This window comes from Corvus moneduloides, chromosome 2 (genome assembly GCF_009650955.1).
Source record: "Corvus moneduloides isolate bCorMon1 chromosome 2, bCorMon1.pri, whole genome shotgun sequence".
NCBI lineage: Eukaryota > Metazoa > Chordata > Aves > Passeriformes > Corvidae > Corvus > Corvus moneduloides.
In genome coordinates, this window is record NC_045477.1 from 83,009,546 (window position 1) to 83,029,568 (window position 20,023).

The 20,023-nt window shown below is 37.7% G+C and overlaps 1 protein-coding gene across 7 annotated transcripts in view; it reads right to left on the reverse strand.

Annotated features, from left to right (window-relative positions):
• NALCN (sodium leak channel, non-selective) overlaps nucleotides 1–20,023 on the reverse strand; it is a 241,574-nt gene that overhangs the window by 44,941 nt on the left and 176,610 nt on the right. For all 7 annotated transcript variants that reach the window (XM_032100136.1, XM_032100135.1, XM_032100131.1 and 4 more), the window contains 2 exons: nucleotides 15,288–15,424; nucleotides 13,245–13,386 (listed from right to left, as the gene is read on the reverse strand). In XM_032100136.1, the coding sequence (XP_031956027.1) occupies nucleotides 13,245–13,386; nucleotides 15,288–15,424 (279 nt within the window). The remainder of the gene's footprint in view (nucleotides 1–13,244; nucleotides 13,387–15,287; nucleotides 15,425–20,023) is intronic.

Genomic DNA, 20,023 nt, shown 5'->3' on the forward strand with positions numbered 1-20,023 from the left:
TGTACTGAATAAAATGGATACTGCTTTTTAAACCACAACTGTAACAGCAAGCTACAATCCCTTTCCTACCCCTTGCCCTTTCAAGTGTGGCCCCTTTAACCTTTCTCATGTCCTAGACCATCTCTGTACAGCCTGTAGAAGTAATAACATGGAAAACACCCCTGTTTTGAGAATCTGGGGGTTCCTTAACAACCTGCAATTTGGAAACAGAAATGAGGTATGCAACACTTCAGAATGTAGTTTGGAAAATAAGGTATTGGAATTTCAGTTAAGGTTACAGAAAGAGTAATAAACTTGTAGAATATTTGAATATAAACAAGAAAAACTTCCATTGGCTGTATATGTTTAACATAAAAATAAACTGAAAATCATAGTATGAGATATATCTGTTGAGGAATACATCCAGTGCAGGTAGCTGGTTGTGCAGCTGCAGTGTGAGCTGCAGGTTGAGCTCTGGGGGTGCAGGTGCAGGAGCCCGAGCCCAAGGCAAGAGGCTGTGAACTGATGACCCTTTGGCTAACAAAGGACACAGGGACCTGTGGCACTCAAAGACATGGCAGGAGCTGATGACTCCAGACTTTAGCTTGCTTACACTGTGAGTGTATAAATGCCCAGGGTGCTTTTGCTTGGGCTCTCTCCGTGGAGGCACCAAGCTCGAGCTGCTCTTTTGTTATTCAGTTATTGTAGCAAGATTAAATTATTTTAAGGATCTGAATGTCTGAGACTCTGCTGTGGGAAACCTGGGGTGGACCTGATGAGGGAACCTGGTGTGACTGTGTAAATGTGGGGTGTGTAGCTGTGAAGGGGCCTTGGGGTCAGCTCAGGTGATGGAAGAGTGACTACTAGAGGGGCTCCTGAATGGTCAGACAGGGAAGTAACATACCATTATAATAAATATACTGTAGGTATAAATATGTCATATATTGAAACATATTTGTGTAGGTTTTAACTCATTTGCAGTATCTTGACACAGGTTTAGTGAATTTATCAGCATTGTACTTTATTATGGATTTAGATATAACTGATGATGCTGAAAGCAATGGCAACTCTTTCACATATTTTCTTTTTCTAATGTCAATGAAATTTATGTCAGTGGAATCCTGTGTAACCTTTTCTCCCTTAGCAGAATTGCAGAAAGAAGCTTCTAAACCACAGGAGCACCTATTTTACAAGATGTCAGCTAATAATTTTTTTAGGGCTCAGGGTTATGGGAATAATGAGGGTGGAAACTCGTAAGTTTTGTTTCAGTTCTTTTTTCCTTTTAAAAAGAAATGCTTTAGAATAACTGCAACTACATGAAACATCAGAGAGAAAAAAAGTGTGCTGCCTAGTAATGTGTTATGTCCATTTATTTCTAACAACAATTCTTGTTAGCATCTTAGAAATTGAAAAGATTTCAAACATAGGAAACATTAATTTTCTACCAAATTTCTAGTTTTTGCTCATCTGATCTCAGTAAAAAAAGCTGAGTCATGCAAATTTTCCTGAAATTTTCTACAGCTCCTTATCTGTCATAGACCACTTCTTTTCAGTGTTTAAATTAGGTGACAAAACACCTTGGCATTAAAGGTTGTGGCTCAAGCAAGGAAATTCACCCAGGTCATCAACAAGGAAGCATGCCCTGGGAAAGCAGGAATGAGGAGTCTGTGAATTTCCAAAGACTCCACAAGGATGTTGAGCAGTCACTTAGTGCTGCTACAAGCCAAATGTTAAACTACCTAGTGCCAGCAAGAAGAAGAATATCTAAAGAAAAGGTGCTGGCAGATCTAGGACAAGGGCTACTTACACACTACCAGGGACTGCTGAAGCCTCGCTCTAGGTAGCAAGACTAACAAAGGAGACAGTGGTGTATGTTTTGCATAAAAACACTGCTAAATCCCTTTGCCGCCCCAGCTGGAAATGGTTTGATCCCCTGTGCTTGATGCCTTCAATGAATGCTGTAGTTGTCTGCTGGGGCTGTGCAAGAACAGTGCTGTACTGTGGTATTTGGCTGTCACAGAGCCAGAGGTGCATCAGCCAGAGAGATGAAGGGAAGCTGTAGAAGGAGCGCACGTCTGGAGCCACTAAGATGGGAGAGAAAAGACTGCGTTCTGTTCGCATTTTCAAAGCTGTTCATGAATTTTATTTAGCGATGCTTGAACAAATAAATAAGGACTATAGAATCACAGGATATGCTGAGTTGGAATGGACCCGGAAGGATCACGAAGTCCAACTCCTGGCCCTGCACAGGACACCCCAAGAGTCACACCAGGTGCCTCAGAGTATTGCCCAAATGCTTCTTGAACTCTGTTAGGCTGGTGCTGTGACCACTTCCCCAGGGAGCCTGTTCACTGCTCAACCACCCCCTGGGTGAAGAACCATTTCCTAATATTCAATCCAAACCTCCCCTGACACAACTTCAGACCATTCCCTTGGGTCCTGTCACTGGTCACCACAGAGAAGAGATCAGTGCCTGCCCCTCCCCTCCTCGTCATGAGGAAGTTGTAGACTTTGATGAGGTTTCCTCTCACTCCTTTTTCAGGTAGAAGAGATCAAGATCAAGTGACCTCAGTTGCTCCTCAAGAAGCATTACTATGCCTAAGAAGTCATAGCAATGGAGAAAGGTATCAGAACAGGGTGTTGCATCACATTATATATGCAGAGTGCATTTACTTTTCCTTCACTTATTTTCAGGACTAGCTGTGAAAATTGCAGCCGAGACAGGACATTCTTGGGCACTGACCTTGGTCTAAGCATACCCAATGAAACTGCAGCTTAGGTGAAGTTTGGAAGGTTTTTTTACAATCCTGTCTGTGTCTGGACTGTGATGGAATTTAGGTTGCAGCCAGGTAACCATTCTTTAATCCAGGAATACATAGGCGTATATGAGATCCTAGAGTTCGGTGCCTAGGGATCTCAGTGGTCCAAAATGGAATTCACAAAACAACCTAGGCACTTCCAAGGATTATGACTTTTGAAGATAATGGTCCTCCTTTCTCTTTAGGAATCAGGAGTCCTTCCTTCAGCAGAACACTGGTGAATTTATCATGAGTTCTTTCAGAAGAAGCAATACAGGAAAATATTTTTAGATAAGCACAATTGATCCATTTCTCATATTTAGAGGAGTCAGTAGTCAGTCACGTAACAACACACATATGTCAATATGCATGCTGAAGAAAATCAAACATTATTATAGATTTTTAGAATAGAATTTTAGAATCCTTATTTCTGTATTAGATAAATGAACTAAACTACTTCCCATTTAATTTTCCAAATTTGCATAGCACACCAGGCAAATGCAGTGGGAGTGTACAAACAGAAAATGAGGCTGATGATCAGTGTTTTGTTTAATAATGTCTGGATGCCTCATGCTGGTGTAGAATGACACTGGCAATTAAAACTTGTGATACCTGCCGAGTTCTTGAATGTTGCAGAGGAAATTATAAGCAGTGTTAACATACAAAAGACATTACTCAATCAGACAATGTGAAATTAAGTAAGTACAGTACACTCTACTGAGGTTATTTTAGGGTATATCTGTTTAGCCTGCTGGGTTTTTTTATTACAGATTGCACTGTACTGTGAGAACACCCTCAGTGCATCTTTATTAGCATTTATTTATTAATTTATTTACTTCTCTAAGCCACCTATAAGTACACTCAATGCAGAAATCACAGTGCCATACAGCTTTCTGCTACAGAACATTATTTTTTAGCATACGACAATGTCCGAAATCACCTAATAGCATCTGATTACTATAAAATATGTTTTCAGCAACACACCTTAAAGAATTCTTGCACATTACTTTAAACTGCTGTGGCAGGTCAGCAAATTCCCAATAGTATTTCCTGAATGAAAAGGTTTTGGATGGAAAATACCTGCTGCTACTAAACCATGAATAAAGCTTGTGTCTTGGTTCCCACGTTTGTTTATTTACACAGATATGACCACAGAATTAGGAAATCTGCAGGTAGTGCTTCTCTTCCACAAGTGTTGACACTCTTCTCTGCTGCTGTTGGCAGGAAAGACTTCAGGCAGACAAAATAATTCTGTTCAGTCAGAGTGAACTTGGTCTAAATGCTACAGCCCATGAAATCCCATTTGCCGACAAGGACAAAGCAACTGTTGTAAAATAAGCTAAACCGCAGAACATTGTTGCTCTGCAAGTGCCACCCGCTGCTTTGAAAAGGTACTGCAGACATTTTCAACAATGTTTATTTAATAGTGTATTTAAAAAATCCAGGCTTTCTACCCTGGAAAAAGAAAATCCTTGGCATAAGATTAAAAGCAAAGCAACACAGGAAAATACCTTTGTGAAGTGTCAGGAAATGACTGTGGACCAGCCCTACACACTAGATGTACTGGCACAGCACTGCTGACTTCAGGGGGATCTGTGCCAATTTACACCAGCTAAGATATGGCTGAGTGGTTTTAAGTTTTGAGAAATGCTGTATATTTTGGTTTACTAAGGTTTGATGTATTTTTCTAGCAACATGTTTGCATGCCCAGACTCCAACAAATGCTACATAAAGCAATAATTTTCAACTTGAATTTGATAAAGAATTGTATGCTATCAACAGGTAAAATCTGTGGTGATGTAGTGTATTATTTTTGCATCAGACTACTTCAGAGTTGGCAGAAGAGACAAGTGTTGGTGGGTGTTCAGGAACACAAAGTGAGACAAGATCTGAAAGTGAGACACACACAAGTGAGACAAACATCTGAAATGTTTGCTTGATAGTAGAAAAAAAAAGAAGTGCATGTAATCCATTTTTCTAAGGCAATTTCTTAAGTGTTATATTAAAATTAGGAATTTTAGCTTAGTGCTGTTAATAATGCTCTTATAGGCAACTGCAGGACCATATGGGAGTACTATGCTGTGCCATGCCAGAAATTCCAAGGAAGGGAAAAAAAAAACATCCAAAGCTTCTGTTACAGTTTAGAATTTGTTGCATGCCAATGGATGTTTTATGTAGACTTGCAGAATGATCAGATTGTTAGGTATTACATTGTTATTCAAACATGTACAGCTTCTAGGGAAAATATGAAGAGTCAGTACAATAAGCAATATATCAGAATAATTTTTAAGAAAGAGCAAGGAAATACTTGGGAAGAGAATTGAAAGGATTCCATAAAATTCCATAAAACATAAGATATTCCTGGCCCACAGGAGTTTGCTGTATAGCCTCTCAAATGCAAATTCAACAACATTCTGCCTATGCCTCTTTGGTTTGAAGAGATTGGACTCTTTCAAAATGAATGTGACAAAAGTCATATGAAGAGCGATGGAAGGCCAGACTGCAAGTTTTTGGCAGATACCTAACAAAATGTTCACAAACACTTAAGCAGGTTAAGTGACTAAATCCTATAGGTAGTGGGGAATTTCTTAAGCTCTTTCGAAAACTCTGCAAAAAGGCTGCAATTACGAGAGAGTGCTAGAGACCAGTAATCCATCTCCCTCTCTCAAAGTAGAAGTATTTTCATTTGGACTTAGAAAATCTAGCCCTTTGTGAGGTTGTCCTATGTAAGAAATTGGCTCACTACACAGTAGAGAAAGTGGTCTAGCATTAGGTAAGTGCCACAAGGACTCAAAGGCTGTCCCTTTGGATCAGATGTCTAGAATGAGAAGTGGGCATAATCTCCTTAACTCTTGGGAGTCATTGACCTGAAACAGCCTTGATTCATTTTGTAGCTCTTAATTGCTGCCTCTCTTTTAAGGAAGGTAAAGTTCTTCTAATTAGCTGACTACTGGTCTGGAAAATCTACATGTCTTTTCATAACCAAGAACCTTTTTCAATTAAGTCTGAGATCATGGACAAGGCTAATATTAGCACTCCTAAGATCTCCAAAGACCTAAAGTGGGGGGATAGTGCATCTCAGACACACGGGGGAGCAGCTCTGGGGAGAGAGAAAAATCCCTCTCTTTTTACGCCTTACAAAAACATGGTGGGTTTTTTTTCCCCCTTTAGCATACCTGAGTTTTAAACTTTCATAGGTTTAATGGGTAGATTTTTCATAAAAATATAGACTGGTTTGGTTGGAAGGGGCCTTGAAAAACCATCTAGTCCACTCCCCCTGCAATGTGCAGGAACATCTCCAACCAGATCAGGTTACTTAGAGCCCCATCCAATCTGACAGTGAATGTTTTCAGGAATGGGGAACTCACCATGTCTCTGGGTAACTTGTTTCAGTGTTTTTCCACTGTCATCATAAAAAATTTTTTTCCTTATATCTAGCCTGACTCTACCCTCGTTTAGTTTAAAATCATTACCCCTCATCCTATTGCTACAGGCCCTTGTAAAAAAAGTCTATCCCCATACTATAAGCCCCCTTTAACTACTGAAAGGCTGCTGTAAGGTTTCCCCAGAACTTTATTTTTCCAGGCTGAAAAACCCTCTTTCAGCTTGTTCTCATAGGAGAGACAATTCATCCCTCTGATCATTTTGGCAAGTGCAGCCTTGGATCGGTTTGTTTCCTTTTGTTTTCTATCTACTCAGTGCAGGGGCCAGGGAGACGCTGTGAGAAGCTGATAAAGAGGGCTGGGTAGATTACTTATGGCAGCCAACAGCAGGTGGAACTGAGGACTCCTGGCCAAGCTGATGTGGGGTTTTTATACATTCAGCTGGGTGTACAGCACTGGAGGAGAAGGCCTACCCTCCACACTTTGAGCTGGGGATGTTGAAGCTCTAGGGAAGAAGGGACTGTCAGGCTGGGCCGGACTGGGAATGGAAGATATGGACAGGGAGTTTCAAGTGGGAGAAAGAAAACTATTACTTCTGGTTGTACAAGCACAGGCAGTTAATTGCCTTCACTGGAAAAAAGCAATCATTACTACTGTTAATCAGTTCTTGTGAATGAGTCCTGTGAGTGGGTGGAGGAGACTGAAGGGCCTGGAGACGGAGATCTGGATTCCTTGGTAGAAGAAGGAACAGGGAATGTAGAAGGCTCAACAGAAGGACTTTCCTGTAACTCAATCCCTCATTGCCTCTTTCCTTCATGCCAAACTAATGTGTGCTCTTGGTTGAAACCCAACTGCACTAAAACTTGCATTTTGTTTGATTGAAGAAAAAAGAGAAGTATGATTGTCCCCTTGTGTTTTAATGCATCTTCACAGCCTTTGCCTCAAACACTTGAAATATTTTAGCGTAAAACCGATGCAGTAGAAAGCAAATGCCTGAAGGAAGTCCTGAATTATGGTTCTTTTTGAAAATGGCCAAGTATCCAGTCCCTGGCCTCCTTTCTCTCAGAATGTCAGAAAACTGGCACTTTTTCAGGCAGACTTTTGAAAATACTATGCATAGGCAAGAGTGACAAAGCAATTTAAAATCATCAGAAGTCAGAGACAGACCACAACAAGAACAGTCTTGATACTATTGCAGAAGTGTCTTCTCCACTCTGAAGGCAAACATGGTCAGAGAAGTAAAACATTACCAGCTCAAATGTGTATTTGGTAAAATGCTTAATGATAAAGAAATCTATAAATTGGTTATTTAGGTACAGGGACATTTTTACATATCCATTTTATATATATATATAAAATTCTTTAAAATGCAAAAGAGAAAAAGAGGTCAGCTGATTTTCAGTAAACCTGAAATTTACTGTATTTACATATATTAACTTCATTAGAAATAACTGATGAGAACAGACATGGTACAAAAATTATCTGCTTTGGAAATCATAACGGTAATGAACACAAAAATGCTGGCTCCATAAGCCATTATCATCCCAGCAGGTACATTGTTTTAATGACTCTTCTGAATGTTTGTTATAACAAGATTGATTTTGGCATTATCCTGTGAATGACATAAATAGGTAAGACTTGAAGCACTTGGCTGTGTTTAATTAATGAGTGGTATATGGAAACTGAAATGGTAGGACAGAGTTCAATTCAGACAAACTAAGAAAATGAAGAAAAAGTTTGAATTATTTTTGTTGATATGCACAAAACTCTGCAAAAATTACTTCAGAAAAAAAAGTAGTATTTATTAGTATTTAAAAATAATCTTTTATACTTGGAATACATGTGCAATTACACTTTATTCGTTTCTGCTATATTCAAAATTAATGTGATAAGATTATTCTTTCAAATTACTTACGGAAAAGAATAATCAGGAACACACCACCACTGTATCTTTTGTGCCAAAATTGTGTTTTGCACAACTGAATGCCCAAAATAAAGTTCAGAGAGGTTGATTAACTTGGGACATAAGTTTATTACAGTAAGAAACAAATTCTGGAAACTGGAATTTATGAATAAATATTCTCCCTTTAGTTCTAAGGAAAAAAATGCAAATAAATTGTATGACTATGTCTTTGCGCCTGATGGTTTTCTGAAAGGTATCTTGGGACACCCTGTCTTCCATACTAAAAGCTATGCCTTAGAAAAGCTAAAAGGCTATTTCAGCTTTTACACTTACAAATACTTTCTGCAAGGAAAAGTCCTTTTGGAATACTCTCAGAAGATTGTTTTTTCTTTTCCTTAAGAAACAGAATAGTTAAAGCAGCTGAGCACAGATCAGAAAAAACCCAACACAGAATATAGCCAGATTAAACAAAACCATCAAGATTAGGCGGCATGTCTCAGCAGCTCACAAATGCAGTATCTATGATATTAACAAAATGCGTTAAGCACAGATTCCAGCACGACGTCTGCTGCTTAATATTCACAATCTTCCATGGCAATGACTCTGGCTACCTCTGAGATCGGCTCTTACTTCCTGACCACAACCTCCCATCAAAAAGGTACATTTTGCTGTAAGCAGGAAATCAATGGGACTCTCATGTGGCATGGGAGGTCAAGCTTCCCCAGGAGCTAGACCTTAATACTTCATCTGGCTCCTACTGGACAAAGGAATGGCTACTAACTGCACTGCTTGCAGAACTAAAAACAAAACCCATACATGTGAAAGGAATCAGAAAAGAAACAGGATGATTGAAAGGAGAGAAAAAGAGAAAATATGTTTGCTACTATCCAGTTAATCTTACAAACGGAGAAATAGGGGAGCTGACTTGCTTATCTTCCTTCAATTAAATGGGAGAGGTCCAAGTCTAAACCATAAAATACATGGATATATTAAATGCTCTTGTGCTTTCTTTTGTAGTTCACTCCTGCTTTGCCACTGTTGTAAACATGCACATGGGTTATCTGTATTATCTCTACATATTGAGCCATAGGCATTTTCAAAGTTCATCTCACGAGTCTGTCAGTTTTGAACTTTACTCTAACAGCCATGTGCTGTGTTGTAAGGCCAAGGATAAGTAACCAGTTCAAAAGTGTCCATCTCACAATAATTTTCTGCAAGGTTTGCTAAAAGTTGTATCTCTCTTTGGAAAGCACTTTGAAGGGTTTCTGTGCCCATCTGATTCCAGTCTTGAAGTTAAGAAGGCAAGGCCAATGCTCTACAGCCAACTCAGATGTATTTCACTGGACACCTGATTTGTTGTAAATCTCATGTTAATTTAATTCTTTGTCCCCCTGAAACTTGCTGCAACTATACCTCAGGCTATGTGAAGGCCACTGAGCCACTAAGATGTCCTCAATTTCTGCCAACTACATTTCTTCTCATCCACCCACTCACACTAAAATTATATTTCCATACTTCATCCAGTTCTTCCATCCAAGAATTTACTGAAATATTGGTTAGATAAGGAAATTCTCAGTACACTGTGAATAATTTTTGTGCAAATGTAGAAGTATAAAAGAACACTTCCCTCTCTGTTCCTAAACTCTCCTTTTTCCTAATCTACAACGTACATTTAATACCCTAAATCCCTCTTTTAATCTCGTACTTTTTCCAAGAAGTCTTCCTTCTTTCATCAGAAAATACCTTCACAGTGCTTTCTACTACAACTGGGGAATGCTCACCAATCTGACCAGCCCTGGTTTCTCTAATTTGACCGTGGGTTCTTCAGCTCAGGGGCTGCAGACCACATCAGGACAGACTAGATCAGCATGCAGGAGGAGTAGGTCTGTGGTGAGATCACCGAGTTTAAGTAAATTTGCTCTGCAGGACCTCAAGTGGAGAGCAAAAAATGATCCTCCATTTCCAGCTGTATTAAGTTCAGAGAACCCCAGAGAATCTCAGTTTAACACACAAAATGTTACAGATAATAACAGACAACTCAAACAAAGCATAGTGCTAAGCTGCCTATCAAGCATCTGCATGTGGGAGAGCCCAGGTGTTGCTGGCATTGGATGTAGAAGGATGAACATGGTACAATCTGTATCCACATACCCACTCAGACTCCACACACTGACAGAGAACTCTTAGGAGATGTATAAAAGGTAAAGGGCATTTAGGTATCCAAAAGCGATTTTTTATATCAGTGTTTGGTAAGTTTATTATTTTCACAATTGATTAAAAATTTGGAATTAGAAAAACCTATGAAACTCACAGATTTCACTAGAAAAAAAGAGTATAGCAGAGAAATCTGTTTTCCAAAGCTATTCTTTTGATTTGGCATAGATGAAAATAATATCAAATGGAATGTAGTCATGGTTACAGTGATATACACCAAAAATAATTTTTTCCAAATCTTTTGAGAAGGTAGAATACCTTAAAAAAAAAAAAAAAAAAAAAAAAAAAAAGGAAGAATGCACTGAAAATCTACTCTCCCTTTACACCTTAAAACAACTTTTAAAGGAATTTGGTAATTATAATAATTATAACACTGAAAGCACTAACTAAATCCATTCTATAAAAGAACATATATAAGATCTTCTTTATTGATCATCACACATTATGGGGCAGATTGATTCTGAACACAAAAAATTATAGTGGCAGATTTTTCGAGAAAGTAGAAAAGAATATTGCCGAAGTGGAAATAAGGGAAAAATAGGGGAATGTACGGATTAAAGGCTTCCTATCACTTCGGGAGCTCTGGAACACAGAGATACTGACTTAAGTCCAGGAGTAACTGGAGGAACTAGCCACAGTTCAGCTCCCACAAAGGAAGGACAGAGTCAGATCTGTGCCAGCAGGATCTCACCTTTTGATTCTACCTTTTAATTCCACTTTTTTTTCCATCAACTACAATGCAAAAGCATGTGAAAAGTTTCTGAAGCCATCCTACTGCTACCAGGAGCAGTGAGAAGGCATCCTACCAGGCACTGAGATCAGTAAAATGTTTTGTCATGTTTCTTTTTTCACAAAGAAAAGTAAAGCATGGATGTAAGGTTTATACTTAAGCACAACCAGTCATTCCAAGCTTGTTTTAAGGATACTTTAAAGAAGATTTGTTCATACAAAAGTGAGGTTGCCTTGGCAACTGTAACTATAGAAAGCTAGAGTAATTACTTCCACAAATCCTTCTTAATGCTTTCACCTCTTAATAGGAATGTGTAAATACCTTGTTTTAAGCTACATTTATGAGAAATGTTACTTATCATTGTTTGTACCCTGGAGGCATGGGGATCCTAAAGTATATGCTTAAAGCAGGTTGAATAGCGCAAAACCAATTTGCAAATGCTTATTTAAATTAAAAAAATAAAGTCAAATAATGTATATTTGCTTTTGAAGGGAATTGAAAATTTGAAAAGAATGCAGCATTCTGTTTTCATATTGCAATATCTCATTGAATGAACTGTGCCATGTATTCATCTGTCTTCAAACACAGTAACAATTCACTTTTGTAAACAGCAAACAAAAGGAATTAAGGTGGAATTTAATATACCTAAATTATATTCATGTAAACAGATCTACTGAGCCACTGCACAGCTCTGCATTGCGGACCGTGGACTTACCTGTGTGGCTGAGAGAACTTTAAGGTCTTTGTTCATCTCTTCATTACATGGTAGAAATGTACTCTGATTACCCTGGCATAGTGTTTGAGATCCATTATTAGTGATACTTGGTATAGCTCTGCTAGCCCCTAGGCTCATCATTTAATAACTTATCCAGTTTTAATGCTGTGCTTGTTAAAGCAGATGATGTCCATTTAGGCTTGACTCCTTTCTACAGCCTTCTTGGCCTGATATGTCATATTTTGCCACAAACCTCCCTCTCAGGCCATGCTGCTCAGCTTTGGCTTACTGCTGCCATAGAATACATCAGCCACAAGAATGGGTTCTTGCACAGAACTAGGGATGGCAATTAACACTAGTTTATAAATTGTATATTTTTATTCATTATCAGAGGAGTAATTTTTTTCCCAACTCTCTTTTCCCAGTTCTGATTCCCAGCTCTGCAACTCTGTGTGCATGAATGCTGCCCTGGGTTATGGTTGCAAACACACAACAGGAAAGCCAGTTGTACTATGTAACTGCAATGCATAGACTTTTTTTTTCTTGTCTGCAATTCTGTAACTTAAAATGTATTTAAAAACCACAGATATTAATATTCAAAGAGGATTTAACAATGAACAATACTGAAACAATACTAAAACATAACAATACTGAAAGTAATTTTGTCTATAAAAATGCCACTAAATTATGCAAGATTACAAGTGATCAAGGACTGATATCTATGTAGATGCCACTAGAAATCTGCAAAACCACTATCTTCTATGATGCACATGAACATTTTTTTCTGCCCCTTTAGTTTTATAAGGTGTCAGAAGTCACATACATTTACTTATGCTGCTGCATCATCATCATCATGGTCATCATTCCAAGCAGGGTTAGTATTTTTCAAATCCAACCATCCATGGGAGACTAGCAGCTTTTAGCACAATGAGTATCAAATATATCTGTTTTCTAGTGATTCCCAGGCTTACACATAGGTCAATATCCTCTAAACAATTAGAATAATTCTTAAATTTTTACTCATCTTCAGTGATTCCACAGAGATCTGAATAAATTATTCAATTTCTCTGCTCTGCTTGTTAAAGCAGATGACATCCATTTAGGTTCGATTCCTTCTTTCAGACTTCCTTCACACTTCCTTTGGTGAAGTGTGTTTTCAAGATTGCAATAGTATCAAGGCACTCAAAAATCCAATGTGATATTCAGAAACTTTAATTTTCCACTAGCTGCTCAGTGATTAACAGCAAAACTACTTAAAAAAATTGCTTCAGGTGATGCATGCATTAAACAAATAATGTATCAAATCTTGAATTTTGAATTCAAAGGAGATGGGAAAATTTAAACCAGAAGAGGATCTGCTATGATGTCTCTTTTAGGCTAAATTAAACATAACCATTTAGCCTATGTTCAATCATCCTAGCTTTTATTCATTCACTTTTTATGTAGTCTGACAAACTGAATAATCTGATGCCTTTCCTCACAATACTCTAGGCAAAACATAAACTCTCTACTCTTGATTTACCTTTTGATCAATATATTTGTTTTCTTCAATTGCTGATCTTTTAGAGTGGTCACATGAGGAAGAAGATGCTGAAGGAAGTCTTCGCAGCAAGCAACTGGTATCTTGTTGCTGGCGATCAATAAACTGCTTCATAAAACTTTCCCTTGTGAACAAATAAAACCCCAAGAAGAGTTAATATCTGTTTTTTCTTATAACATATCACAATCCATTAGCCCAAAGATAGATAAACTCCTGAGAAAAAGTTGTACTGGGCTATAGATATATAAATGAACGGAGTGCCAGAACAACTGATAACACTTGAATGCATTTATTAAAAAAATCCATAACTGAATTGAGAGTTGGATCTTTTGCACATAGATTCAAATAAAATAATTCTATTGCTTTTATTATTTATTTATTGACCAATTAAGGTGCTAAGTATTTGAAGTGCCTTTTGCAGTTTTCAGCTCTTTTGAGCTCATTAAACAGCAAGTTGTTACTTCAATGTAAATCAAATCCTGATATAATCCAAAGGAAACATACCCTCTGCATGAAATTCTCTTGAAGATTTCAAACAACATCTGTTCATATAACTGCTTTGAATGTCAGTATTAAGGCACTTCAGCAATTCTGTGCCTCACATATGCCATGTTTAAAACACAGAGACATTTCTGTTTAAAACAAATACACATTCATCTTGCGATATTTTAAGTTCAGTAGAGTTGTCTCTTTTTAGTGTAAACTATGTCACAGCTAATTTTTCTCTGGAGAGGTATTACTACATAGTACAATAGCTTCAGATTTAAAGGTATGATTTGCTAGTGCTAGTCTGAAGTAGTTAATAGGATCATGAGTGAGTACAGAATATGCTGGGAAAAACATAGCTAGAAAGAAATACCAAAAAAAAGACTAAGACTAGGAGAAGAATGCCCTCCAGATATAACCAAATGGTACTTTGATACTAAAAGTAAAACATCTAGGATTGTTTCCTTGAAGTTTGGAAGGTTGTTTTTCCTGACCTTTCTGACCAGTATTATTCCTTTTGTTCAGCTAAGGTACTACAAACAGGTCAAACCAGTTGCCTTACCTTTCCTGTGAATTTAATCAAAAGAAATGTAACCTCAGGAGACTCAGAAGAATGGCAGGAATCTTTCACATCATCCTCTCTTCTGGCATGTGCTTGTTGAGGATATTGAAACAGACCTGGAGAGGACCTGACCAGCCAGCTTGTGCTGTGTCAGCAGACTTTGCAGCCTGTATATACTAGAGAAGCCCTTGGATTTCTGTCAGGTTTTTATGACACCAAGCAAAAATAATTTTACTGTAACTGATGATCACAGAATCATAGGATGGTTTGGGTTGGAAGGGACCTTAGAGACCATCTTGTTCCACCCTGCCTGCCATGGGCAGGGATACCTTCCACTAGACCAGGTTGTTCAGAGCTCCATCCAGCCTGGCCTTGAACACTTCCAGGCATGGGTCATCCACAGCTGCTCTGGGCAACCTGCCCCAGTGCCTCACCACCCCCACAGTAAAGAACGATCTAGTAGATCACTGAGCGTCTGATCTTTAGTTAAGGTGAGTTTCACAGGAAAGTGGTAACTATGCAAATACAAATAAGGGACAAGGTCATCACAGACTAACTGGTATTGGATGGTCTGTTTTACCCCCTCTAATGATTCGCTGCCAGTTCACCCGTATCTTTAAAAACCTACATGAGAATCCATTAGACTGCTAGTTGTCTATGTGAGTCAAGAAACTAAAAGCCAAATGAAAGAGGAGAAACAATACACTTTTCAATTATATTGTACTTGTGTCAGTTCTGGTCAATCTAGGTGCTTTCATGAATAAGGTATAAGAAATGCTAGGATTTTTTTTTTTTCCCAAATGAGGGAAATGAGGTAAACCCAAAATGCCACATCTTTTGAATGCCTATGTTACTTCTGTTTCACTTATTTTCTGAACTACCTGCCTAACAGACAAGAAAAAAAAAGTTAAATATTTTGGGTATTATATGGCCCCAGAAAAGTTTACAGCATACTAGAAAAGGAAATATTTCAATACCTTATTTTTGGAACTGTGAAATCTGAAGGAAGCTTTGAGATTTTCACCATTTGTGGCCTGTTTGGAAATTTTTCAAAGATGCGTAGACGCAATGGAAGCTTCTCCTTTGTATCTGCATTAGCTTCACTTTGCTTTAGCTGAAAACAAGGAAATAAAAAATATACAGAAAAGGAAATTTTGCTCTGTAATATCCCACTAGTTTTTTCAGAATCCAAATAATAACAATGGCAATCATTTAAAGAAACAGAAGATGGCAGCAAAGACCTACAGAAGGTAAATTTGATATGCATTAAAGGCTTGTGTTCGAAGATGTCAAATACCTAACAATACCGTGCCTTTAACTGCAAGACATAAAATGGGAGGATTGCTAATAATTTTAATTTTAAAATATAAAGCATATTAATGTCCTATTCAATATGCTTATTTCTATGTTTTCTTCACAGATTTTAACACTTGTGTTGAAAAACCACCCATGGTCTTTTCTTATTAGGCACATCTTTCTGTATATACTGACAGCTCTTTCATACTCGAAGACAACACAGCAATTTCAAAGGCAGAAATTTTAAGAGAATCCAGCTCCCAGAACACAAAATAACAGGACAATTACATTTAGGTGAGTATCATAAGTAATAATACAGAACTCAAAAGAATCCATCTACATCAGCAATACTTAGCTATGGCAAATCATATAACAAATGTTGCATTTATAATTATCCACAAACAGTTATTCAATGGAATGTCACCCATCCAAATACAGAAAAGGCAGATAAATCTATGTGGACAGATGATAACTAAATCAAATGATATAAGATAAAAAGATATGATATAGAGATGATTCCTGAATTCTGATTACCTTACCTCGCAATTCAGTTGTGTTATTGCAACAAAATACCAAGTCAAAAAGCAGCAATGAAATTAATTTTCACATTTATTTTAAACTGTATGTGTATTGTATACTATTTCAACAAGCATGCAACTGAAATTTCAATTATCCTTCTCACCCCTGCTTGTAAGCAAAGGATTAGAAGCTTAAATTTTAGAAAACATTTTCACCATCAACACCTGCAGGGAATACTGCTGATAGACATCAGCTACAGATTTTTACCAGGGACAATTGCCCAGGAATTCAAACAGAGCTTTAACTCTCATTTGCCCTGCCTAGTGAAATGCATGCTCCCACAGCATGCTATAGTAGAAAATCTGCTCTGCTGCACTGGCATGCTATCAGCAACATCCACATTCCAGCCACAGGACAGCTTAAACTGAAAATCAATTCATATTTGGTTGGATGTAAGTTGTCATGTGGACTGAAAACTGAAGAAAACTGAACAGCTACAAACAAAGACTAATGATTAATGGCAAAGCTGATTCAGAATAAAAGGGAAATGTTGAATAAATCTGTATTGTGTCCAGTCCTGTTTCATCGCTTTATTAATGATTCTTAAAAGGAAGAAATGATGACATTAGCACACACGATATTAAAATATGAAGAATTGCAAATACCACATTGGGCAAGGATGAGGACACATTTAGAAATAGTGGCAGGAAATAACAGACTGAAAAAATTCTACATAAAGAGTAAGAGCAGAAACTAAACAAGACCTTGGATTTCAATACAGCATCAAAAGGCCAATTTGGGCACCAATTACCTTACCAGCCAAAGGCTATGTTCACAACCAAGCTCTGTTGGTTAGATGTTACAGAGATACGAAAAATGATATGGAAGTCCACAGCTCCTCTCTGTGCTGCTTTGAGGAGAACATATCCGGGTATGCAGTAACTTCTAAATGCCATTTTACCATTTTCTCACTGACAAGCCAAAGTAGTGCTGAAGAGAGCCATGAAACCGAGGGGGGGGGGAGGGGGAGAAGAGGGAGGGGCTGTGTAAACCAACTGGGATGAGGGAGAAATAAGAAGAGAAAGACTAAAGGGTCCCAATATTTATTCCACATCTACCATACCTGATAATAAAGTAAGAGCGGGGGGGATGATGTAAATTTATGTAAGAAATATTTGAAAACAAATTATTTCAAGTATACAATAGTGTACACCAAATAAAGGAATGAGAGAACGAAATTTAGAAATAGGATTTCTAGGATGAGAATAAAGATTATTAGCCTTATGGGGAAATCTCTAAGCGTTCAGAGAGATCTCTGGAGGGAAGTGCCTCATCATTTCAAAATCAGACTAGTCAGAACCCCTGAAATGTCAGAGCGTTGCCAAAAGAAATCTTTCACTGACAAGGAAATTAATTGGATAATCTAACACGGCTTTTCTGCAACATTGTACTGTTGAAAGCTTTGGGAAGGGATTATTTTTAAGAGGAAAAAAAGGTTTCCAGTTTCCGAGACTTGTTTTTCAACAGGAAAACATTGCATAAATATGCATACTTTTAGCACAGACAATGTCACTTACAGCTATGAACTCCTGTTTTCATTAGTCAGTGTATACAGAATAGAGAGCATTGCAATGCTGTCTGAAGTCTTAGTGCAGAACAGAACAGGGAGAGCTTGAAAGCAGGAAACCGTATAGTTCAAAAGGTAAAGAAGGGGATAGGGGAATGTTTTAAAATAGGCTTTAAAATAACTTAAAGTCAAGGCAGTTCTACAGAATATCTCCAATTACTCATGCTGTGATAATATTCCATATTGGGGAGCATGAGGCATTTAGCTTCCCTGAGTTCTTCTCCATGCACTTAGGGTGAAATTGTTACTCCACATGACATACATCCTGTTTTGTATTGCTGCTTAGAACCTTTGTATTTCAACTTTCTCTAACACTTGACAAACACGTACATTTTTAAAGGTACAGGATTATGTTGAAATTGGGCTATGATGGTGCAGAATGTTTCTAGCAACAGCTAGACCCAAATAACCCAATAAACTGAAACAAAATATTGGGAAATTTTTCTCTATGATTTTTAGGTTTTATTTAGTAATCTTTGGTGTGAACATGCCAAAGGAGATACAGAATTAACAATGTCTAAAGGCTAAGACCTACCCATCCTAACTTTTTGTTTTGTCCTCTATTCATTTAGTTCTGATCACAGAAGAGGAGCCAGTAACGTGCCAAACTTAAAGAGTGAAAGATGCCGTTTTCATAGAGTTTGTGAGGCAAGTGTATGTGAAATTCACTTAAATACTCCATTTCAATGAAATCAAATTATTAAAAAAATTACAGCAGTGCTCTAACTCTTTCATTTCAGTTGACGGACTGAAATAAATCATTCCAAATTAAAAGCTTTGCCACTGATGTACACACAACCTATTTAGGACCTGGCCAGCTGCCCAGAATAATTTCATGGTGACTGAAAAGTTCAAACCTTTTGCCAAAGTTCAGGAGGCCTCACTAGCGGATGATTTTAAATCAATATTGTTTGGTACATTACAGTGCACTGCAATATGAACATTTTTCACTGCAAATCTTCTTTAGGGGCTTTTGAAGAATAAAATGACCATATAATCTGTGCTGCATGCTTAGCAGGATATGCCGTGTGCTCCAACCCCAAACACTTTGGGCACAAGACTGCACGTGGATGAAAGACATTAAAAACTGATACCAGCACCCAACCAACAGCTTTGCAGAATTTTTTATTTATCCAAGTTCTCAGATTTGCCATCACCTTTGGCTTGTCAAAAGGAGCTTTGAATGAAACCTAAGTAATTAGCAGTATAAGACATTAATTAAAAAACTAAAAATCAGAAAGGCAGATTAAATGAGCCCCTTTTTTCCTTTCTGTTATTCTGAAATCCTAAGGACCTGGCAGATTTTTCAACATGAATGAGCCATATTAAAAGAAGATATGCATATGGGTAAGCTGTCACATCCCACACTCAGCTTTGGCATCAAATTGTAACAACATTTTTGTACCTGCATTTGATTTAAAATTAAACACAAATCAGATGTTCAGTTACTATTATTTACACCTGCAATTTCATTTGCAATGAAGAAAAATGTTGATTTTCTTTGAGCACTCTGCATCATGAAATAAAGGGAAGGCAAAATCAACCTGCAAATTAGTGTAAAAAATTGGATAAACAGAATTTGGGTAATTAAACTAATACTTGCAGTGTTAAAAAGAAGTATTTATGAAGCATAGATCTTATTAGTATCTCTACAGTGCTATATAAAAGACTGACAAAAGCCTAATCCCTTGCCTAAAGTCACATGGTACATGGTGAATTCAAGCCATAATATTTGCCTCTTGGTTCTTCTAGGCCCTGTGTGGTGGCCCTGAGACATAATTACACCAGTTATTTTTCTATGGGTTTTCCAATTCTTCAAGGCATCTGAAACAACATGTGAGCTTTTGTGTGCAATTCTCCTGCACAGCACTTCTGTAGGATGACATTTGGGTTGTGCATTGCTTAATTGAGAGGCAGTTTGGTAGGAGGTGGGAGAGCACTACAGTGTCTTAGAGTCCAACCTGGTGGAACCTTCTCTCTTCTTTCTTTGAAAGCAGTCTCTCAATTAAAATATTACTTGAACTATATAAAAGTATTGTCTGGAAGAAAGTAGCAGGAGCTACAGGAGAGACCCAGCATGAGTTTTGCAGCATGCACAGACAAGGGCTCAATGTCTGAACTTGCTCTCTTGTCCTCTTTTACTGCTTAGATGTACCAGTAGTGAATTTTGCCCTTTGGGTTCACCTAAACAAAGGGGACACTGCAAGCAATAAAAAATTCTCCCATGTAGGTATGGTAAAACAGAACCTAAATTGATTTTAACCACAATCA